The sequence below is a fragment of the Eptatretus burgeri genome, chromosome 8 (genome assembly GCF_056783735.1).
Source record: "Eptatretus burgeri isolate ZD-2024b chromosome 8, Ebu_testis_v1, whole genome shotgun sequence".
Classification (NCBI taxonomy): domain Eukaryota; kingdom Metazoa; phylum Chordata; class Myxini; order Myxiniformes; family Myxinidae; genus Eptatretus; species Eptatretus burgeri.
Window position 1 is genome coordinate 24707105 of NC_140968.1, and position 25642 is coordinate 24732746.

Below are 25642 nucleotides of genomic sequence, written 5' to 3' on the forward strand. Positions count from 1 at the left end.
CTAATTGGTGTTCCTGGTTTTTTTCTGCTCTCCATGCGGCTGCATGTAAATTAATAGTTAATAAACATTTTTCTCTCAAGTATATTGACGTCCTCATGCCTCAGTGAAGAGTGATCGACACACACACACACACACACACACACACACACACACACACACACACACACACACACACACACACACACACACACACACACACACACACACACACACACACACACACCGCTCGCTAGATTAAAAAAACATAAATTGTTCTTAAGGTCCCTTATCATTCTGGGAGGTCGATGGTTCTGAACGCCAGTCGAGTCATACCAAAGACTTTAAAAATGGTACGTGTGGCTTCCTTACTTGACGTTCAGCATTTAAATTTTAAAAGGATAGAGTAGGGACAAACAACCATATGTTGGTAATAATAGCACAGGCTTTGATAGATTGAATTGTCTCCTGCATCAAGGTTCCTTGTAAGGCAACTCGTACGATATTATACACCTGCAATGATTCCTGCAGTCAGGTCAGGTATGGGAGAATGCGCCAGAGCAGCACGTTGCTGCATCCACTTTCCGCCGGTACTCCAGATGCCTCCGTCTGGTCATCTCCCAGGCAGTTGCCTGACCCATCCCCATCTCCTTGAGAATCTGATCAACCTGCTGCAACAACGAGGCACGTGGTCGGCCCATTGACATCCTCCACTCACGAGGCTCCCTCGCTGAGAGAATTTGGTTAGCAGGATCAGCATCAGGAAAACGAGTCACATGTCCATACAGCCACAGCTGACACTCACGGACGATACAGGTAACAAATCTCTTTTGAGTCTCTCAGCAACCACTTTGCTCCAACCGAAGGCTTTGCTCCAATCCCATCATCCGGTGAGCTGCCCTGCGGAGGGGCAGCAGCACAGGAGGTACTCCCACAGAATGGGTTTGCAGATTTCCTTACATTTGTGGGTTTTGCAGAATCAAGAGTTTTACGGTGGCCGGGGTGCAAATCCTGACACCAACCTCCGGAAAAAAAGTAACCCAAATGCAGGAGGACGTCCGCAGACACAGTTGGGCATGAGAAATGGATCGCCGTTGGCTCACAAGGAGCTCCTCCACCCTTTGACATGTTTTGTTTTTAATCCTGCTGGGTGTCCATATTATTCACCCTCCTCACCAGAAAACCTGTCGGGGGGGGGGGGGCGGATGGTTTCGTTGCCGACAACTGGACCATGAAACAGGTTAGTAGTGCAGGTTTACATGGTACCTGTAGCAGGTCACAGATCCAACCTGACCTGACCTGACAATCCTGCAGTGAGTCCATTAAAAGTGAACCTTTTAGCTTTTCCAGCAGCAAAGGTTGAGACGACATCTTCATAATCCAGTGAGGGGAAAATTTGGTTTTCAACTGAAACTTGTACCAGTCCTGTAAGCCGTTCCTGTGTCATAGTGGACCTTCGATAGTTTTTAATCAGTTTTAGGCAGGAAAAGCTTCGTTCCCCCGATGCGACTGTGACTGGTATGGTCAGGGGCAAAGGCAGAGCGATGCTCAAATTGGCATACAGGTCCAGCACATTCTCCTTATATATGTGGTCCAGAATCTGAAAAAGAGAAGAAACATGGTGTGGGAGGGTATTTGCAGCTGATTGCACCTCAATTGCCTGGTCCTCTGAGTCAACGTCATCCATTTTGAGTTCCATGCTTTTGTACCGAGCATCCAAGGTACCCTCCTCAATTACCTTCCTCATGTATTTGACGGTGTAGAGAAAGCCAAAGAAATCATAAAACCATTCCAATTGTGAGAATCCATCATTCAGGTTGGTGAGAGCTGCGTCCACTAATGGAAGGGAAAAAAAAAATCCTGCTCAAGGCTATTTTCAGGCATTGTTGGCTGTCGCTGTCGCTGTCGACTCGACATTCTCATCTTGTGATTTGTTTCATGGTCAACTGAGTGATGTTCTCTTTCAGAATTGACCAGCGTTGCAACAAAGAGCTAAAAATGGTGTATAAACGTTGCAGCACACCAAAAAAGTTCACCGATTGTCAATGCTGCAAAGTCATTGGGCTATCACTAAAATGAGATTGTGACTACTGCACGGCATGTACGAGGCATTCTTGTTGAGTTCCAACACCTTTTTTTGTACTCCTCGCTTCTGCCCATGCGTGTTGCTTCCGTCGTCATAAGACTGTCCCCTGCAATCCGCAATGTCGAGGTTCAGGGTCTTCAGGTGTCCTAAAAGCCTATCACCCAAGCCTTTTCCAGTGGTGTCGTCAACATCCAGAAATCCAAGAAAATGCTCGTTCATGGATTCCCCCAACTGATAGCTCACAGTTGACGAGGCGCAACGTCACTGAGAGCTGTTCGGTGTGGCTCGCGTCAGGAGTGCGGTCAATGACGATGGAAAAAATACCTTTTCACTCTTTCTATTATTGCTTTGAGGGTTTGATCGGAAATTAGTACAATGAGCTCATTTTAAATGTCTTTGCTCAGGTAGTGGTCAGATACTTTCTTTTTCTTGACCCTTCTCACGTGCTCATTCATGACTGGGTCAAATTTAACGAGCAGTTCAATTTTGCCAATAAAGTTCCCATTTTTCGGATCGTGTAGTTTCATTGTATAGCCAGGGAAAGATAGATTCCACTGCGCGAGATGGCACGCGATAGCAATGAGCCTTGTCATGACAGATTTCCCAGTACGTCTGCTCAAGCAAAGTAAATTCCGAGCTGGCATTGTCAATTACTGTGCCGGTGCTCAATCCAAACGTGCAGTCGGTGCCAGCTCTCCATGTTCACAATGTGCGTTTCTGTGTGTCCATGCTCTTTCAGTGTGCAAGAGAGCCACTGCCAGGATTTGAAACCCTTTCGAGAAATACTATTATCCCATTTGCCAAACAGAGTGCATCAGAAATAAAACGCTGACTCAGAGGATTGTGTAAATAGCTCAGACACATTGTCAAAATTTTATCTCCATTTTTCATGTTCATGAAGTGATTTTTCCTGGTGAAGTGGCATGGAATTGCATCATTATTTTGAGAGAAATCAATGTCCATGATTTGAGTTGGCCTTCTCCTTACAACGTCGCAGTGCTGTGCATCACTAATTTTTTTTCCGGCCAAAGCGCTGGGTCATTTTGTAACAAAGCCACTGTACCTCCAGCTGAATCAAGCACAGACTCAGGTGAGGGGGAGGCCCCGGCCGGGGACTGCTGCTCATCCTCGGCATGGTCTGCTTCTGCATCTCTGGATGGTCCTCTTGTAGCAGCACCAGCACCAGCACTTACAGGTGTGCTCGGCCTCGGACATTTTTTCTGGTTCTGCTTCTGCTCCTTGTGTAATGAAAGAAATTAATCTGGGCTGATTTTCAACCCTTTTCGGCTTTTGCTGAGATATTTGCCACTTTTCAGCACTGCCGGGGTAGTTTCCTTTCATCCTCGGGACAGGTGCTTTAATTTGACACACTTCTCATTATAAAAACTGCAACGTTCCGCTGTGCGCATTGGGTTAGTCCATTTACTAATGAGGGGTTGTTTTGTTATTGTACAATAAATTGTAACGTAAATTTGCTGAACAATATCTATATGTATTAACATTAAGAAATATACAAATTTTATTGTGATTATTGTTGCATTTGTGTACATTAAACATAGTTACGATTCCATTGAACCTGCTTTCTCTGCAAACCTGACCCCCTAGTCTTGTAATAGTCCTGTCGAGTTAAACATCAGGGGAAAACATTAAAAAAGAAAATCGATTCATTACATGACAGTGCTTTCTTTCCTTGAGATAGAACATTCCATTTGTGGCTTGCACTGTGTTTATCACCACTCACAAGTTGATATGGTTTGTCGGCAAAGTGAGACCCCTCCCACCCTCGGCGGAACCCTCTCTCGAAAGTTTGTCGACCACGATTGGTCGTGTGAGGGCCCCGAGATATTGGTATTGGGGGCTCCTTGTTGTCTTGGGGCCCCTTGCAATTGCATGGGTTGCACGCCCCTAACACCGCCTGTGGATACGTATTATCCGCAGACAGATCTGGTGTACGCTCAATGGAGTTCGAGATATATTTCTGAGTCACTTCTCCGATATTCTCAAACAACACAGTCCTCCACACTGTCGATGGAAACTGAATTTTATATGATGTCAGAAATATCTAGAAAAACGATTTCGTAATCTCGGAACAGGAAATAGGCGGTTTGTACTCGGTTCTGGTCCACGTAATATGCTATGAGTACTTCGTCATAGCCCAGAGGTGTTGGGGAGCACTTGCATCATTTCTCAAGTCTTGCCTTTATATTGTTACGAATTTGGAAATCTATCGCACACAACATACAGCTTCCTTCAGCTCAGTTATCTCGGTAAGTACATGTTTTATAGATAGCTTCCTCCCCCTGGTTTAATGGGTGAATAAGTGTAACTGCGCTGCGATTTGTTATCGGAATACCCCATCTCCCGCGACAACAACAGCAACAGCAACAACGACAACAATGCCATCTTCACGTCCATCCTGATGCCATGACGCTCGCGCCATTCTTCGTGCGCACGCCAGCCAGCAGGCGCGTGCGTGGACGGAGTCTAGCGTAGGCATGGCGTCCCTCCTTAGCCAATCGGCAGGGAGCGGGCATCTTCTCCGCCCCGTCTCCAACTCGACACGGTCGCCATTAGACACGCGGTCGGAGGTGAGGCGGTGGGCGGAGCCACAAACGCCTCCGCTGGAGACTCCGCCCAGAGGAGTGGGAGTGCCCCGCCTACTGCGCCTGTCCAATGGAGGGCGGGCAGGCAATTGCACGATTGTTTCCGGCCAATGAGAAGGCGAGTGGCGAGAAGAGGAGGGGTGATCGGAGCGGGAGGGGGAGGATAAAAGGCGGGTTGATCTCGAAGAGGATCTGGATCTGTCTCGCTGACGCTGGCTCAATCTCTCTCCCTCTGGCGCTCCCCCGTTATCTCTCTCTAGCTTTCTCTCTGGTGGTCAGGTTCAGCTGCCAGAAGATCTCTCGTGGTCAGGTTCAGCCGCCAGAAGATCTCTCGTGGTCAGATTCAGCTGCCGGAGGATCCCTCGAGGTCAGGTTCAGCTGAGCTGGCCCGGATGACGGTGTCCGGAACTCTGAAAAGAAGGGGACGTCCAGCCGCGCGCTCGCGGCCAGGTAGCCGGCTATCCTGACTCCCAGCCGGACTATCCTCCTTGACTGGAGAGCCGAATAAAGACCTGTGGGGTCCATTTCTGTCTGCGTGTGTGTGTGTGTGTGTGTGTGTGTGTGTGTGTGTGTGTGTGTGTGTGTGTGTGTGTGTGTGTGTGGCGCCAGTCCAATAAGTTGTAAAATTGTATAAGTGCCTGTGCTGTAAATATAATTGCATCTCTGATATTCGGTGTAGCTCTGTCTTCTGTGTTCCCTTGGCCCCCATTGCTTTATTATAAATAAACCCCATTTGTTAAATGTTCTCAGCTCGTCGTGTCCATTCTTCCATTGACTGAGCATGTCGTGTGTGTGAGGGATTAGTTGGTCATTGCCGTGGTTGCAGGATAATTTGGTCCGAATGTTCTCGGCGATTAAAACCGCTCGGGATCGCACACGGAACGAGCTTGCCAAGCGGCTCGGTTTCGTCCGAGTTCCGTCGAGGGTGAAATTCCCCGGGAGTTGGACCATGTGGGTACTTAGGTAAATTGAAGTTGGCAATCGACCCTACCCCACGTGGTCTACCCATTGGCGGATTTCGGTCTAAAAGGGACCCAACTTCTCCGGACTTTTCCGGAGAAGTACGATTTGAATTCCGAGCGATCGGTCGAGTTGACTTGCGGCTCCGTCTGGCAGTCGTGTCGCGGCCGACGTCCCGGCCCCACAACAATATCACTATTTTTCTTTTAACCAGGATAATTTTGCTATAATACTCAATATTTATCCAAAAATGAATACTCTATAATACCCAAACTCCTATAATAGCCTTAGGATGCATGGGAAAATAGTGCGAGTCAAAAATTGATCATTTATCTTTGGCTTTTGATGAAGTCTGGTGAGAGAAACATTTTTACAAGAAGTCATTGTGATGCATGGATTAAATTAATCCCATTTTTATAGGCAATGTAATTGCTGGAGAAGAAGCACAACCAAAAGGAAGGCCGAATTAGACCCTAAACTGCAGTGCTTTTTTATTTTTTGATATTTTGGTGAAACCTATCTAATAAATAAATGTCATTTTCTGTCTGTCTTTCTGCATAACACCAATCGCGTCAAAACTACTGGACCAATTGCAACCAAACTTGCCACATGGACTAGGTTCAACCTCGTGGTGAACATGGGCTACTTGGTTTCATCTATAGTTGATGGGGTTCGGGAGGGAAGGTCGACAAAAATTCTCGACGTAAATGTGTATCGTGTAGCGCCAGCTGGTGGTGGTTGCAGAGGGTATTAAAAGTCAGCTGTGGAGCTAACTTGCATTTTTGCATTGTACACTTCTCAGAGAGTGGGAAGCCCCAAAACCAACCTCCACTAATCAGAAGAGGCAGGGGGAGGGGTGGGATGAGGAAGGGGAAGGGATGGGAGGACGGACCCGGCATTGCCCGGCTACACTGAGCACTCCCGCTAATCAAAAATAGACATTTTGCAAAATAAAATAAAAGGTAAGAAACACTAAACAATCAAGTGTAACCGGTAGTGTTTTTCAGATGGAAATAGAGTCCTGCAACTGCTCGAACCTGATGGCTTCCTCCACTGCCCGGCCGAGGATGTGACCCGAGGAACTGCTCTGCGAGAGGGGCGTCAGAGAGATGACCCACTTGACTGGCCTATAAGACTCATTGCTGCCACTCAGCAAGTAGAAGAGCGTAGTCAGGAAGATAACCTGCCAGAAAGATGGCAAACAAAAGTCATACAGTATGCCATCGTTCCACATGCTTACACATGTGTCGTCAAGATCTTGGTCATCAAAAAATTCACGACCTAATTACTAAACCCAAAATCACGTCATTTTGTGAAGCAAGTTATTACCTCCGCCATCTGCGATGGACAGAGGTTGTGTTTTCACCCCCGTCTGTTTATTTGTGTGCAGGACATCTCAAAAGGTTGTGGACTGATTCGGATAAATTTGATGTGCAAGTTGGGTGTGTGACAAGGACTAATTGATTCGATCTTGGTGAAGATCACAATCCGGATACAATAATTTTTTTTAAGTGATTCTTCACCATTAAGAGATGGGACCAAAAACGATATACGAAGAGCATGATATTTCAAAGAGTTGTGGACAAGTTGTAACAAAATAGGGGAGTGCGTTGGTAAGGTGACAAGAACAAGCTGATTTGATTTTGGTTCAAGTCCAGATCCAGATCCGGCCAACCAGTAGGATACAAAGCGTAAACTGTTCAGCCAGGCAGAGGTATGCGCTGCACTTAGTGCCGTTCTAGTTTTGTCTGCAATATCAAAAGTCAATAACTTTATTGTAATACACAAATCAAATCCTCTGTTAGTTTTAGTTTCTAGCTTGAAAGTCACCAAGGAAAGTATGAAGTTGAGGATCGCAGTTCCGCCATAGAAAATCAATGTAAGGAGTGTAGTTGCTGAAGACATGAGAAGGTTTACGTTTCTGCTCATTACTATCCACAACGACTCCAGAATCTGCAGAACAGAGAAACCACAACATCCGAGATAAAAATGGCTTAAACTGTTCCAGGAAATTAAAAGTTGGGAAGGCACAAGGAAAGGGGGAGGTGGAGGGGTTGAGAAAAAAAAAAGTGGAGGAGCTGATGGGGCAGGTGGAAAGGGGGGCGGGGTGGGTGTAAATGCGATGCTTACAGGACAAGCAATTCCTTGTGTTGCTTGTGATGGCAAAAATATCGAACATTTGACCGCATACATGGAAATGGAAGCACTTAAGAATCTTATGAATGAAACCAGAAAGTGAGAGTCAAACCGAATGAGACAAGTGAATTGCACACACCGACATGAAAGTCTCAATGTTTTCATGTAAAAAGGAAGCAACGGCCTGCAAATCGTTCAGCTCGCCTGACCACACCATCTGTTTTGGAAGGCCCAGACCAGAATCCTTTCCTTGGACATCTGATCCATTCTGAAAAACATTCAGATCACAAACAATGATAGCATAAAGAGGTGCAAACTTCAAAAGGGTATTATTACTCATGCTGCAGCCACATGCAGAGCACCGAGTATTGTGATTGTCCGGTCTGTGTTATTATGTTATGCCTCTGTGTGCCGAAGCGAGTGCACCAGTTATCAAGAGGGGATGCAGGGTAGAAAAATTTTGTGGACCGCAATGTGTTCCATCAATTGTTTTACAAGTGAAACCAACGTACGACACGAAACAGAAGGATATTCATTACCTCCGCCACCGAAGGTGAAGGAGGTTATGTTTTTACCCCTTTCTGTCTGTTTGTCTGTTTGTTTGTTTGTTTGTGTGCAGGATATCTCAAATAGTTGTGGACGGATCTGGATGAAATTTTATGGACAGGTTCGGTGTGTGACAAGGACGAACTGATTACATTTTGGTGAAGATCCGCATCCGGATCTGGCTACGAGAAGTTTTTAAAAAGTGATTCTTCCCCATTGAGAGACAGGGCCAAAAACGATATCGTACTGAATAGCATGATATTTCAAAAATGTAATGGGCCCGATATGTTCTCGTGGATCAGGCATTGCGTGGTGGAGGTATGTGTTCTACCGAGTGCCCTTCTAGTTAGGTAATGTTTTAATCCCAACTGTCTACCCTTCAAACACAAATACCATTCGATAAGATTACATCACAATGACTTTAAAACAAATACAGAACTCAATGATTTTAAAATTCCCCAAAGTCACATATGACACGATCAATGCTTTCAAAACTCCCCCAAAGTTACACATGGCAGGTTTCAATGCCGTTTTGAATGAACTCATGACTTTCAAGTGAGCAACTTATCTCATGCATCACGTTCTTCATTGAAAAAAACCCCAGCAGGGTATGAACTGGTATCAAAGTTGGTTGTGCTCACATTCGAAGCAGGCTCTGTTGCCCCGATAAGCGCACACGTAGTGATGTCCGAATGGCCAGTCATGTTGCGAGTTCCCAGAGGGTGATCTTCGTACCACCAGGGCAAGCAGATGAACCTGAGTCCACTGCTCGCCGATAAGGACCATGATGCGCCCAAAAGAACCAAGAGATGAGGAAGAAGAATTTGCTTTTTGCTTTGTCGATATTCCCAAAGAGGATTCGTCCGCACGGATATCAGCTCTGTGACCCCATTAGGATAAAGTAGTCTGCTTAGATGTCGGCTCTGTGACAACCAGCAGGATAGGATAGGACAGGTTCATCTAGAACCCAACCGGCCAGCAGATAAGATCGACCAGCATCCACAAAGATGCAGCTGGTTCGAGTCGGGGCTGTGGTGAGCATGCAACCCTCTCAGCACCCTCATTGCTGCTTCGGTTTTTAAAAATGAACTTGGCCAAATGCTGCAGCTTGGATATGCTGCAGCTTGGACATGCTGCGCAGGCAGCTGTAGGTTCTCACTGGTTACATCATGTTCCCTCTCCTCTCCTGAAGGTACAGCTCTCTGACCGCCTTGTATTGTGTCTTACACAAGGTCACTCTGAGGCCAAGCATCGAGGTGTCTGTGTGCCTTGTACCTGATTTTGGCTGAACGGTTAAAGTGGCTGGCTTAAGATTTTACGGTCTTGAGTGTGAATCCCTGCCATTCCGTGAAATAACATCAGGTGGGTTGACAGCCTGTCATCCTTCCGAGGTCGGCAAAATGAGTGCCAGCATGCTGGTATAGTGTCGGAGTGGCGACCCGTCCAGGATTGTGTCCAATAGCAAAGGAGACTGCTTAGGCAGCACCAACGCTCTGCACAGAGTATGGTCCCAATGGATGGATGGATCCTTCTGAGGCCACCAAAATGAGAACGAGCTTACTAAGAATTAGACATTCGAGTATCCTGCGTCGGAGTGGCGACCTGTTCAGAATTGTGCCCCCTCGCCAAGGAAAAACCGCCTTGACTGCTCTCTGCATCTGAAAACATCAAAGGAGTGGCTCTTCTTATAATTTTTAGCATGGTCCATGTGTTCGCATAAGATAGATCATTTTGAGATGTAACAAGGACTTCGTGTTTCGGTTACGTTGTCCTGTTCTTGCATACTAATGGAAGGCGGTGGTATTTGTGGAAGAGGTTTCCTTGGTTACTGACGCCACAACATCTGTCCTGCCTATTTGAAATGGCAAGGATCAGGCTAGGCAAAGTGAAGGGACTCCCGAGAGGGTCATTAATATGAAGTTGTCACGAGCATGCTTTACATTGTACCACCCCCTTTATACCTCCCCACCTCCCAAGGCAAAGAAGGGGGCCAAAGGCCAAGATGTCACCACCAGTGTGAACATCACCACCTGGGGCAGGGCATCACACAATTGTGTCAATGGCTGGAAGCTCCAGTCTCAATGGCTGTATTGCATCATTTGAGGAGCAAGAGGATTTGGGAGGGGTATGATTTGAGCACCTGAGGAGCAGCATTCTCTTTTTTGCCAGGGATACTTGTTGGTGCAGGACCACTTTCACTGCAATCTGTTCGGTACGGGCCTGTTCAGCTCCTCTCTGTGCCATCCCTCAGAGACACAGCCACTTCAAAAGCCTTGCCTGGTTCTGTGTGAATGTGTGTGACCAGCCCCTTAGAGGGGTTCCTTTTGTTGTATTTTTAGGGTATATCTATTTTTCAGCACACTTCATTGCATCTCCCTTAGCCCACTGTATCTGCCCGTTTCCATGTCTCGCACCCGTGTCCCTTAATAAAAAAATTAAACACTTATTTCAAAAGACTGCACATGCCTGCTCCATCCTCCACCTCCAGTGCATCACTTGTTTTGATATATTGGATAATCCCTGAGGAAATCATTAAATCAAGTAAAAATCCCGATACAGACATAGGATTTGCTCACACTTGGAATAGGATCACGCGCCACACCGCTGGGGCATGCGACCAACCAGATTCAGGCAAGACCTGGGCGTGGCCATTTTTCCACTAAGCACCATTCATTCATGGCTGCATGACAGGAAGCATTCACGTGACAGTATTTCCACATGGACAACATATTTTCTCATCCAAACGTTGATACAGGAGTGCTCACCACCATTAACTCTGGTTGAGAAAATTTGTTATCCTTATTTTTCTACCAACGCAGATCGACTATCGTCTTTCCAAGACGACTTTTCCATTGTATTCATGCATGACCAAGGGGAATTAGTTCACCAAAGTGTATTTGCTGCTCATTTGGATCATAACATTCTATGTACAAAGGGGTTCTCACCTGCACAAACCATGATTGATAGAGATGGTCCCAGAGATCCAGCACCTGCCGCTCGATCCGCGTTGTGTTGCTTACTTTATCACCCAGCAGATGTTGTAACTGTACAAGCAAACAGATGACCACTGTACACACGTCAACAGTTGTACAAAAGTACAGACCATGTGGTACTCGGCTACAATTAGTCCTAATTTGACCCTAAATTTACACATCAAATGTGCACATTGATTGCTATTACATAATGACCAATTAAAATGCAACACAAAGACCCAATCAATGAACCAATGTGAGCAGGATATCTCAAAACGTGATGGATGGATTCGGATGAAACTTGGTGAACAGGGACGAAACTTGGTGGACAAGTTGGGTGTGTGACAAGGCCAAATTGATGAAATTTTGGTGAAGATCTGTATAGGGATCCATACACAAGAATTTTAAAGTGATTCTTCATTGATTGAGAGATAGGGCCAAAAACGATTTTTAAGTGATTGAGACAAAACTTGGTAGATGAGTTTGGTCGGTGACAAGAACAAGGTGATGAGATTTTGGTTATGGTACTAATGCAGATTCGACCGATCAGTGGGCTACAAATCGTAAACTGTTCAGCACGGCAGAGGTATACGCTCTACTGAGTTCCATTCTCGTTCTTCCCTGTGTTCCGAATTCATCCAAGTCTCTCCCCATTTGGTTCCTCCACCCTGCTGTTGGTGTGTTTCCACTCCCCCCCCCACCTTTCCACTTTTCACTTTGTTCTGTTATGTCCTGGTCCGTTCTGTGTTCTTGCTCCTCCAAGAGCCTCGACTCTAAAAACAAAAGTCAGTAAAATGGCTCTGTTAACCAACCACAGAGTGGTAATATTAAATTGTTTAATTAACCAACCACAGAGTGGTAATATTAAATTGTTAAATTAACCGGACAGACAAAGTGGTAAAATTAAATTAACCAAACACAGCGTGATAATATTAAAGAGCAGGTTTTGGGTCGCTGATGACTTTGCGTGATTTGAAGGTTGTAATCACATTAATAATTGTTGGGCAATTATTTTCTTACATTTGAAACTCAAAATATGATAAAATTAACTTTTAAGTCAAAACTTTTGTCAGTGATCGAAAAACAGACCGGAATTTACCGAAGATGCTATGACGTCACGTTCTCCGAAAACTTCGTGAACATTCGGAAACAGCGTGTGAACAATGGCGAGATGCGAATCAGAGAGTGATTTCAGCGGCGATGAAATTGAGTGTTTTTTAATTCCGATATTGCCGAGGACGAGTCGGAGGATGATGGGAATTTATACTATGGAGTTTCTGGCCCTGAGCCATTTAAATTTGAGCCACTTGCAAGTGCCAGAAAATGGCCTATTTCGTGTACAAGTGGCAGGACTGACTGCCCGGCAGTTCACACTGACCGACTCCACCAGACAGATTGGTTTGTAGATTTTCATTTTCTTGTCTGATGCATAAAATAATGTAAAGTTTGATTCGTCTGTGACTTGATATAATAATTTTTAACCCTCTGGTCACTCAAGAGTCAGAAATAGAATGAATCAATAATGGACCCAAATATATTATACACCGTAGCCTTGGCGTTGAAGTCTTTCTGACAGCTGAGCTTGACCCCAGCGAAAGTGAACAGTTAGAACAAACCCCAACCTTCAAGAGACTGTTGTGGCATATAAATACCAAAACATGTTTAGCCTCATTGGGAAATATTCTACCTAATTTAGAAAAAAAGTGGAAAATTGATCAATTTTTTACAATTGAAATGAAATAGCCCAATTTTCTGATGCTGTTAAAAAAGTAATTTAATCAACAATAAGTTGATTTGTTGAGAAATTTTTTCATGCTTGTGTTTTTCAGAAAGTTTATTTATGTGTTTTCCCATGTACTCTTTAAGAATACATTTCAAAGTTTTTCTCACTTAAACTCAACAATTTATTCTGTGACAGAGCAGTATCTGGAGAACTTGTCAACCAACAACTCATATTCACAGAGTGGTGATCAGATGTGTTTTTGCCTTCGTAATCCTCGGCTGTGAAATGGTCAGCACAAATGTCAAGTCTATCCAAAGGGTCCTCTTTACCCGTTTTCTTTGGGGGAAAATTCACCCGTTTTGTTTGTACAAATCTTATCCACTGCCAGCGAATGTTTGATTCCTTCGGGAATCGGTGGGAGCGATTACCCGTTTTCGCAAAACATGACAACACACGTACGAGGCATGATGTACAAATATCCAAATAACTTTGTTATACAATAATTCAAAATAAAAAAGGATAATATAAACAGTTGCAAGCTCAAAAAAGCGAAAGAACAGCCCGGTGAACTGGACACTTCTTCAATGAGCGAGTGAGCGTCCGCTTTGTTTTGGAGAACGTGACGTCACCATCCATATATGGCACGCGGCTGTTTTTTTCAACAGCCTCGAGAAATAACTACGGAGTTAAATTTCATTAATTTCCCCAATTGTTAGGCAACCACAATAGTTTGCATCGAACTATTTAATGCACATATAATCATATTGATAAATTTTCAGAAGATGTTTGGTGACCCGCAACCTACTCTTTAAGTTGTTAAATTAACTGGACAGACAGAGTGGTAATATTAAATTGTTAAATTAACCAAACACAGAGTGGTAATATTAAATTGTTAAATTAACCAAACACAGAGTGGTAAAATTAAATTGTTAAATTAACCGGACAGACAGAATGGTAAAATTAAATTAACCAAAAACAGAGTGGTAATATTAAATTGTAAATTAACCAACCACAGAGTGGTAAAATCAAATTGTCAAATTAACCAAACACAGAGTGGTAATATTAAATTGTTAGATTAACCGGACAGACAGAATGGTAAAATTAAATTAACCAAAAACAGAGTGGTAATATTAAATTGTAAATTAACCAACCACAGAGTGGTAAAATTAAATTGTTAAATTAACCAAACACAGAGTGATAAAATTAAATTGTCAAATTAACCAAACACAGAGTGGTAATATTAAATTGTTAAATTAACCGGACAGACAGAATGGTAAAATTAAATTAACCAAACACAGAGTGGTAATATTAAATTGTTAAATTAACCAGACAGACAGAGTGGTAAAATTAGAAATCTGCACTAGAAATCGAAGTGTCAAAATCACCATCATACCGAAGGAAGGAAGAAAAAAAAAAAAAAAAAAACCAGGGAGTCTGGAACACTGACGCTAACCATTACCTTGATGTGTTTCGACTTATGAGCACCTTACAAGTAACGTGTGTCGATGTGTGTCACCGATCGCGTAACGTGAGTACAACACGTTACTCATAGGTTAGAAATAAGTTTCGGGTATGCTAAAAATTACCTCGACGTGTTTCGACTTATGAGTAACTCACAAGTAACGTGTGTCGACGTGTGTCAACGATCGCATGACGTGCCTACAACTTATTATATGGCCAGCGTTATGCGGAACGTGTGAGTCATACGCTAGCATAAGTCTTAAAATTTCAAGCATGGAGAATTTGAGGACAACCGAAAAGTACAACGTTTAAAGCCAGCGTACAACGACGTATGGCAGTATTTTTCAGCATGCTCTCAATGTTATCAAAACTTACCCATAACGTATTCGACGTGTACCAGCGTTTTAGACAAATTTTCAAAAAAAAAAATCGGCATAAGCTGGCTAAAACGTCAAGGTGTGACTGGGCCTTTACCGATCCAATCTTGCCTCTCATGGCACCTCTTCACTGTCTTCTGCTTCAGTATCAGCTCCTCCTCTGTTGTCCCAAAGTGTGTGGTGTTCTAACATCTGTGGGCTCCATTCTAACCAGACAGATATCTCACTCTCTCTCAATCAGTGCACTTCCCATCACCACAAACATGCTCCTTCCATCCTCTCAGCACACCTCCTTCTCTTCCCAACCCCTCAAATCTTGTAACTCCTCCTGCCTGCTCCCTTCTTCACCGTACCACAACCAAGTCTCATCCTTCCCCTCTCCCCACCTCTCCCATCGCCATCCTGCACCTTGGCTGTGCCTGCTCTCGTCTCCCCTCCCTCTCAAAGCTTTCCTCTCGCCTTTCTCAAAAACTCCCCCCTCATCCTTCTCCCTCCACTCTCCTTCTCAAATTTTCCACCCCCCCTCACAACCACAAAACTGCCTCCTTCACCCACCCTCTCTCTTCCATCTCATCACTCCATCTCCTCCAATCTTCAATTGCCCTTTGCCCCCTCTCTTATAACTCCCAACTGTACCTCAACCCATCAGCATCGAGCCTTTTCTCCTCCTCATCTGGCCTCTCCCCAAGCTCTTCAGCAATCACCCACACAACTCTCCTTACCCCCTCCCCCACTCCTCCACTCCTCCCTCATCCTACACCCAAAGCCTCCTCCCCTCCCTCTTCATCAACAGTGTGGACCTCAAACATCCAAGGCCTTCACTTAAACCTGACAGATCTTTCCATACAGGTTGCCACTGACAAACCAGACATAATCTGCCGAACAAACTTTCCTCCCTCAAGACATCTCTGACTCCCGAGTATCTCTCCCTGGTTACTCTCTCCTCCAGTATGAGACCTTAGCCTCGTTCTGGTGGAGGAGTTGCTCTCTTCATCAAAGATTGTATTCCTCCTCACTCTCCATGCACTGCCCTCACTCCCCCACACCCCCAGGAATACCTCTGGCTAAGGCCTCCCCTCCACTCCAACCTTATGTTTATATGTGTGTTGACCGTCCACCAAACAGTGACGACTCCATTTACATCTCGCTCTCCAAAAACAAGGACCATCTTCTATCCTCTGATCCCAACTCTCTTTTCCTCATATGTGGTGACTTAAATTGTCATCATGCCAGTTGGCTGGGTGTGGGTATCTCTCTCACCTGCCATGGCACTTCAGAAAAATACTTCTGAACTCATTGGGACTGACACAACAGGTCAACTTCCCGAATGGATTTCAACCAATAGTACTCCAGCTATTCTGGATCTGACTTTTTTTTTTTAACCAATTACCTTGAAAATACCTGTTCTTCCTTTGATGCAATCGGTTCATCTGACCACATGCTTGTCAAAGTAGACATCTCTCTGGCTGTTATTAGAGAACCACCTCAGCGCCATCGAGTCTGGCATTTCACTCAGGCCGACTGGCAGGGACTTCAAGCAGCCATCCAACTTCTAGACTGGTCTCCCATCGCTACTTTCTCTGACATCAACTAGTCCTGGGAATTCTTTCAAAGAAACTTGCTCTCCCTCATGTACAGATTTATCCCCTCTAGTCTTCAGTTGTCCTACCCTTCCTCCCGCCCATGGTACATTGAAGCTTGTGGCGAGGCAGTTGTCCTGAAACAACTTGCCTTCGCCTCATGGAAGGGTAATCCAACTGAATCTAAGGCTGGAGTTCCTCAAGGCAGTCTTTTGGGCCCTGTTCATTTTCTGGTTTTCATCAATGATCTCTCTGACTCTGGAAAATCTTCTTTATCTCTTTGCTGATGACTCCACCCTCTGCCGTACCATCTGTCATTCCTCAGATCGGCAAGCAGCAGCTTCTTCACTCTCTACAGATCTGGATAAAATCACAAGCTGTTCCAACATGTGGAACATGTCTTTCAATTCTGACAAATCTCACACTCTCATTATGTCTCTCCGAAAGGACCGTTTGGACCCCCCCCTCCCACAATATACTTTCTTAACAATCCTCTTGAAGAAGTCCTTTCATTTAAGCTTCTGGGTGTCACTATCTGCCATGATCTTTCATGGGAAAGCCACATTTCCAAACTGGCCTCCAAAAGCAGTCGCCGACTGGGCATCCTCCGTCATGCAAAGTCCTCCCTTGGCACACCTGAGCTCCTGACCACATACAAAGCTTTCGTCCACAGCCTGATGGAGTACTGCTCTCCCCATCTGGGCTGGTGCTCCCGCCTCTCACCTTTCTCGGCTTCACACTGTGGAAACCAAGGAATTTAGGATTATTGGTATCTCCCGCGATGAGGCTGAGTCTTTGGGTCTCTCACTCTGACCGTAGGCAGGTCAGTAGTCTCTCTGTATTCTACCGTCTCCTCTCTGGCTTCACCCCCTCCTCTGTTTGCGATACGTCCCCTCCTCCCCCCCCATATTTCCGCAGGGCGCTCAAGGTCCGCCAGCAACCCCCTTCTGGTAAAACTACCAAAATCACGAATCACTGCTCACCTTTACTCTTTTATTCTGCTGTTTTCCCTGCCTTTGGAATAAACTCCCACACTCTCTTCCCTCCAGGTCTTCAAAACAGCTGTACACCATCATGTCTTATCTTCCCTCATCCAAAACCATGATCTTTTCTACCCCATTAATCAACTCCAATCCCACCTCCTTCAAATTCCCTGCTTTCTTTCCTGAAAGTCCCTGTCGTGTCCATCTTGTTTACCCTGTGTACCCAGTTCCATCTCTTCCACAGATCTTCTAATGTCTGCGTTTCCCAATGTTTTGTCCTTCCCTCTCCTGCCCCTCTTGTCTCCTGCTCCACTTGTTGTACATTCTGTGTGTTAGCTCTCATACGAACTTCAACATTGTACAACAACAACAACAACAACAAAAATCTGCTCTCTTCAATGGATAGTTTGCAATCACGATTCATAAAAGGACCAAACCAACAAAATATCATATCATGAACAACACAACTATACTCGTAATCATCGTTACTAAAGTCCAATACACCGACAATGATCGATACCAGTTAGTGAAGTGACAAAATCAAATGGTCACATTTTAATTATCGATTACCCTTTTTTTTCTGCATGCACATCGTGGTCCTTTAATTCTGTTTTTTGAAAAATGTTTTGAATTTTCATCCTTTTTGAAGAAATACATCTTTCGGCTTCGGCTCTTGCTGTTGTTGTTCAATCAGGAAATTATAATGACAATGATAGAAACTATACTGAAAAATACCAAATTGATATCCATCTTTTTCAACAATGTTTACTCACTAACAAACACTGATTTTTGGTACAATGTATTAGTACACTACAAAAACGTGGAGCTAATGAAACACTGAAAGCATTTTCTGAAATAAAATCGTTGGAAATTTTACGTTTAAATTTTGTAATCAGTATGCAATATTATGTAGGCTTACCAACCTTATTATACATTTCGTCTTTACAATGGAAATTGTTAGAAAATTCCCTGTACGAGACAGTTTCCTTTCCCACATTCTGAGACCGCATGTTCAGTTATATACACCTCATTACATGTGAAAAAATGATCTCTTTTGATGGGAGGAGAGGGGTTGGGGGAGGGCACGCACCAGGTGCGCCCCCACCCTCCCCACCAACCCCCCTCGATTCACCCCTGAATGGTATGACATGAACCATATATACTGCATTAATGTTCACTATTCTACAGAAGATAAAATGGTTGTCGGGCTCCTCGTCGGAGTGGGGGTGGGGGGGGGGCGAGGGTTCCTCATTCCAAGCACACACTTTTCTGGATAGGCCTCTGAAAATTAGATTTTCCGACTTCAAGCTTCACATTCTGGGTATAACCATCCGGCCCAGGGTATATCTCAATGATAAGAGCCAGTGGCCATTGGCTTCTTGGCTGAGTCATCCAACATTACAAGGAATTACAAGGAAATTTTGCACAGGAGGAGGCCATTCGGCATATCATGCATGCATGCCTGCACCACAATCAATACCAGATTTAACAAATCCGTCAATAGCCTTTCCCTTCGTGTGCAACCTTTTGGCTGCGACATTGGTACTCATTTTGCCGACCTCGGAAGGATGACAGGCTGAATCAACCCCGTGGTGTTAATTCAGTGGCAAACGGGGCTTGAACTCAGGACCCTAGGATCCCAAGTCACCACCCTCACCGCTAAGCCAACACCAGGTATAAAATAACAGTCATCATAACAATGCCATCTTCAACAAGGTTTATCTGGGGGCTTGTTCTCTTTTTTTTTCATTCCTGCATGGTCGGCAAAAGCTGCCAGGTCTCATTAGCTAGGTCGTCAACACGGTGCTACCTGCAATGACAATACAGGTCTTGGTGGAGGAAGAACTACTTTGGTCTTCAACATTAGCGATTCACTCAGTGTAAGTGGCCAAGATCGTTTCAACGCACATTAAACCACCCCACCTCACCTGCCCTTCAAATTTAGTTTGTCTTTCATGAGAGTTTTCTCCTGTATCCATCATATCCACCCCCTGCATCTTTCCCTTCTCCTCATTCGTAACACACATCCCTTGTTTGTCCGTCTCTGTCTATTTTATCCTTCGGCCCTGCTGTTCGCATTTCCCCCCTCTTTCTGCTGTTCCTTTTGTTCTGTTGCGTCCTGATCTGTATTCCAGCTCTTCCATAACCCTAGACTCTGTATAATATAAAGAAACAGCAAATTTTATCACAGCTGAAGATGAATGCACATGACGAGTTCAACCCATAAACAATGGATTTCACCAATTAAAAGTTGATAAGAATAAATATAGTGTTGAAGGAAATGAGATACGGTTGACATTTCAAGAGTTAGCCCTCCGGCAGATAAAAATAACTTTTTCTGACAAAGGATTGATATTCGAAATGTGAGCTATACCTTTTCCCACGGCATTAAACATACTCTTTATCAACCTTTTGTTGATGAAATCCATTGCTCACCTTGTCCTTCAGAACAACACAAGTCTTCACAGAGATGAGTATTCTGCTGTAGTTTAATCCATACCTTGCTGGTGATCCACTCTCTACCATACTGGTAGACATTGTTGGCAGCCGAATCCAAAGCCTTTTGGATAACCTCTGCTTCAGGCAGCCAGCTGGGAGAAAGCAAAAAGTGTTTTTGAGTTTGGCTGTGCTGGGTTCACAACACCATATAGTGTGTGACACAAACACCACCCTTACTTAAACAATCATGTAAACACACAATGTTCAAGAATCCCCACCACCCCAATAACTACACCCTCCCATCACAAAAATGATTTTCATCCTGTCGTGTTTTTTTTGTCCAAAAAGAGTCAACTGTACAATCCAGGTTTATCAACACCAAAAGGTACAACATGCTGAGACGTGGCTGTTCCACCAAGCACTGTACACCCTCTACTGGGTTACGGTTATGGCATCTTAATTTACTCATTCCATAACTCAATCCAAAATACATCCTTCACAAAACGTCTGTACATGATGGATCTCTCAACAAATGATGATTGTGCAACCAAATCGGGAACAACATGAACAAAGTTGGCAATTCTTTATTGGATATCTCAGAAAGTTATGGACGGGTTCAGACGAAACTTGGTGGACAGGTTGGGTGTGTGACCAGGACGAATTGATTCGATTTTGGTTCAGGTCCAGATCCATAAATCGGCATATCATTGGGATACAAAATGCAAACTTTTCAGCCTGGTGGAGGTATGCACTCTACTAAGTGCTGTTTTAGTTTTCTATGTGATCCTTACTCATCGTACAAAATTACAATGACGCATGCATCAGCGTCCCCTACAACACCTGGTATGATATAATCGAGTGGGACTTGATTCTATCACCATCTTTCAACAAATTAGGTCTACCACTTTGCCTTTCACAAAACTTGGTGAGAACCCTGCTGTACTAATATTAATACCTGTGATAAGTGTGAGAGAGTAAAATGTATCAAGCTTTGCCATTACAAGCCTGCACATGAATGTTGACATGAACAAATTCAACACAACTGGAGTATACCCAATACACCAAACTGAAGGGATACCAATCCTCACAACTGCACTTTCAACCCACCTGGCCCACTCTGGGTGCTTGGCTACAGTCTCGTTGATGAGGTTTTGTGTAACTTGAATGATGTGTGTACTCTCTTGATGGAACTGAAAAAAGCATTCTTTTAAGTCCACAACTGCACACAGAAATTGCTCTCAGAACACCACACATATTACTGTTTGTTGTTGTAATGATATTGATTGAACTAAGCTTTGAGGTCGATCAGACAGACAAATTGATATAAATAAAACGCAACAGGCCATCTACATATTGAATGCACAAATAAGATGGAATGTTACAATTTGTACTTGCACTATACGTGCGCACGCACGCACGCACGCACACAGTTGGTGAAGATCCAGATCCAGATCTGAGATATTTTTAAGTGAATCTTCACCATTGAGTGATAGGGCCAAAAATGATCTCCAGCATTGTGGAAGTAGAATAATTAATCCCACCTTGTGAAATGTGAACATAGACATATAAGGTGATAGAAAGCTCTGTGGATCACATGACTTGCAAAGCATTTGTGTTTCTGTATTGATCATGCTTAAACAATTTTTTTTTCATTTTGGAATAAGCACTCTTTATCCACAAATTATGTACTCATTTCTCTTTATTCGCTTTCAAATGCTGTTAAACCATATGGAGGTATGAAATCTGTTGTAAAGCAATGGCTAAAGTCACTGTCACCAGATAAGGAATGGTTCGCCAGAAAGCATCGTGAGTAAAGGCACTGACAAAGTTGAGATAAAGATTTTAAATGCCTGCAGCATAAAACATGCTCACTCGGTCTCTGACAATATGAAAATCAGAACCAATTACGTTTGCAGAGTGGAATGCCTGCTGTTTGCGAGTTTCTTTGTTGCAATGTTTGCCTGACAGGCCACGAGTGAGTGGAGTAGAATCTCTGTTCAAATATACTGTGGTCTTGTTAGTGCTAAATAACTGTAACGTATATTTTTTTAAAACTTAGGATCATTGATTAATATATTGTTTGCCTTTCTCATTGTTGGGAAAGTGCTCTCCTGAATCCACCTGTAAATGCTCAATACCATCACTGTATCACTCAAAGTGACCATTTCAAACCAGATGACTTTCAAACCATATGGCAATAATAATTAACGAATGTATAATTCCCACCCTGGTCGAAGCACGTCTGGGCCTCGTGAAGGATCTGATTTATTAGTCCATACTGAGTTAAAAGAAATGTGTACCCCTCTGTTATGTTTGCTGCTCTGATACTTTAAAATATACTTGATAATGGATCACTGTATACTGATGGTTGTTTTATAATGAATAGATATATGTGTAACAATGTAATCTTTTCTTCATTTCACTTGGTTGGCAAGTTAAATTAAACAAAGTTGCTTTGGTTGGCACCAGTGAGGTGCAGGATCTCTCAACAAATAATTAATTCCAAAAGAAAATGTTGTGAACACAGGGCATTATGTTGAAATGAAGTATACAATAGTCATGAAGAGGGAGGACAGCGAAGCAATGCAAATATCTGATAAAGGTTGAAAGTGCTGGAGGAGATACCACAGGAATTTGCATTTGAAACAAAGAGTTATGACCAAGTCCTTGAAAACGTTCTGTTTGTCTCTTATCAGATGTGATTGGTCAATTCGCTTACATGTGAGCAGCTCACCACACCATTTCTGTTTCCCATATAAGAAACTCTGTTTGGAACATCAAGCCAGAAAGCAATGACATTGCATTGATTGTCTTTCTCTATGATCATGTATTAAATAAATGATTCAACCTGTATTGTGACCGGAGTTACTTGAGTAAGGTTTCGAGTTTTCCACCACAGCAGGATACCTCAAAAGGTTTTGGAAGGATACCGACAAAAGTTGATGGACAGGTTGGGAGTGTGACTCAGAAGAATTGATTAGATTTTGGTGTGTGACAAGGACAAATGGTCCAGATGCAGATCCGGCCTATCAGTGGATACAAAACAAACTGTTTGGCCAGGCAGAGGTATGCACTCTCAAGTGCCGTTCTAGTTTGGAATGCTTTTGCCTGCTAATTAATCTGCTGTTGAATGTACTACACTCATCAATTTCGAAACTATAACATTGCATTGCTTCAGAACCTTCCAATGTGTCCTCATTATTGTATAAGCGTACACGAGATTGTGAAATTACAGATCAAATGTCAAATACGAGATACTGTAAGACCCCATTTTACATGCGTTCCTGAAAGATGCATTCCTGAAAAGTGACAAAAATCAAAAACATTTTTCTCATAAGAATTAATGGAATAAGAGGTAGGGGATGCATTCCTCATTTTGTAACTTTAGGTGTTATATTTCCTTTTTATCTATGATATTACTCTTTTTTATTAATGACAGTTATATTGAAGCACAAATATGTGTAAAAAAAATAAAAAAATTAAATGAAAATTCCCAGTCATATTTAAATGGAAATAAACCTCTTCCAGAAGTGGTCAAAGGTGGCGGTACATCTTCCTCCTCCTTCAATAAACGTGGGGATATTTATTGACCGGAGGCAAACATAATAACCAATGAATAACATTCAATTTCACTTCTACAGTAATACTTTTACAATGCCTCTTAGCTAATCTTCAGTGCAGTCCATTTCTCTATGTGCGACGCAAAGTGCCGTAATTCTTTCAGCGATTTTGCGATTTCCTGATTTGGTATTTCAGAGATGTATTCTGGCATCTTTATCAATCTTGCAAATTCTGAAAACATTCAAGAATAAAAGGTATGGCTTTTAAAACGACGTGTAAATTGAGATGACAAATAGAGAAGCGGTATTAATAATGTGACAAGGTAATTGCAAAATGACATAAAAAGGGTGACGTAAACCAGGGTATTACTATATAGTGCATGCAAAACATTTTTTGAATCTGGCCAGCTTGATCTGTACATTTACAAAAAAAAAAAAATTACATCACCTTTATTTATGGCATCTCGATTTTAAGATGCAATAGTTGATATAACTCAGTAATGCACAAATAAAACAATCCAAGAGCCATACTTGTGACAGTTCGATACGTGTCTAATAGCCGACACCCCTATAAATACTATCCAACTACATGTGAACACGGATATTTAAGGATCAAGAAAATCCAAGTGTAATTTCATAATCATGCTGTTAGAGGTATCCAAATCCCCTACAATGTGTATAGCTCGCTCCCAATTACACTAGTACATACTACGAAGCACTTAATCACTTTATACTACAGCACAAGCGGATTATCTTTACAAATTATATTATAAATTGTTTTACTTAAAATCTCCAACTTTGTCAGGTTACATATCAGCTGCTTCGACAAGCCATTGACGACACGAGGATGCACTTATTTGGATGTGAAAATGTCCATGTAAAGAGGGTCCCTGGACCTTTTGACACACAGAGAACATTTACAAAATAGACCCAAGAATGAGCAAGGACACGTGTGAAGGCCCTCACGTTAACAAAGGTATCGTATAGTTTCCAACTGAAGATTAGTAACTGCATGGGCAATGTCACGAAGAAAGCAGACCACTGTAAAATAGAGCCTTTCCTCTCTCAGGTGAAGGTTTAGCAAATGTTCAGATCACGACAGGTCACAAGGTATAGACTGGAGTTCAGTAAGTGTATAACGATGTTTAGCGATGTATCCTATTATTATTTTTGCAGCAACAAGTAAATACCCGGTCCCTCCAGGAGAGAATTATGGTGTTCACAAAAGATCTTCAAACACAATGTCATATGTAGAATATGTAGAGCCCCCTCCCTCCTTTATGAATATTGTGGTTGAGCTCGTCTTCCCTCCCCTCTTATAAAAATTATGGTTGCACCCCCTCCCCCCCCCAAACCATTTAAATTCAGATTTCATCTGGACCAATAAATGCATTACTCAGCCTTTTTTTCATTTTCAGGTCATCTACCCCAACCTTAGGGGGTAAAAACCAAATTTGATTGTGCCCATGACTTGTTCATATGTACTCTGAGCAGGAATGCAAAATTTGGTGGAGATCTTTTGGTGGAGCCAAGCGGCCGGCTTTTGATTGTACAACGTACACATTCGGACACACAATGAAATTTCTATGATATCACTTATTATTTCATATTTGTTCCACTCCTTAAACCACTCCCTCCAGCTCCATCCACTCTCCACCAACCAGGCACATAAACAACATAACAATACACATCATAAACAACATAATCAAGTAAAAGTTATATTTATACAGGGAACAAATATATAAAGCTTACCAGGTAAGGATGGTAGTGGAGCGAGTTACAGTCAAAATCATTTTCCTCAGGAAAGTTGAAAGATGAATTCCTTTTTAACACTTTAGACTTGTTCAACAAAAGGCACATTCCATCTCCTTGTATCAAAGCACATTATTCTATTATCTCAGCGACGAGTATATCCATGTCACCAAAATTTTCTTTTCACCGAGTCAATTTGTCATGGCTTCATTGCCAAGTTTAAATTACCTTCATTAGAAAACTTTTATTGCACATGTACTTGTACATCATGAAAAAGCAGCAGCAATACCTTTCCTTTGGCAATAAAAAGGGCAAGCAGCAAGCAATGATGAGGTCATAAGTGATCAGGTATGAACAACACACCTTAGCAGTGAGAAAGAGGGTGAGCAGCAGTGTCCCCATTATGAGAAATAGGATTATAAAGACACTGATGATCTTGTCCAACGATTTTTCCAACCAAGACAGCAGCTTGTCCATGCAAAAAAAAT

The 25642-nt window shown here is 43.1% G+C and overlaps 1 protein-coding gene across 3 annotated transcripts in view; it reads right to left on the minus strand.

The window, feature by feature from the left end:
• Window positions 1-25642, minus strand: part of TMEM245 (transmembrane protein 245) — a 71215-nt gene that overhangs the window by 20121 nt on the left and 25452 nt on the right. For all 3 annotated transcript variants that reach the window (XR_015060754.1, XM_085891198.1, XM_085891197.1), the window contains 7 exons: window positions 25518-25622; window positions 20950-21032; window positions 19904-19994; window positions 11253-11351; window positions 7901-8029; window positions 7456-7578; window positions 6663-6808 (listed from right to left, as the gene is read on the minus strand). Coding sequence is in view for 2 of the 3 variants with exons in the window: in XM_085891198.1 (XP_085747324.1) it covers window positions 6663-6808; window positions 7456-7578; window positions 7901-8029; window positions 11253-11351; window positions 19904-19994; window positions 20950-21032; window positions 25518-25622 (776 nt within the window). In the remaining variant the exon portion in view is untranslated. The remainder of the gene's footprint in view (window positions 1-6662; window positions 6809-7455; window positions 7579-7900; window positions 8030-11252; window positions 11352-19903; window positions 19995-20949; window positions 21033-25517; window positions 25623-25642) is intronic.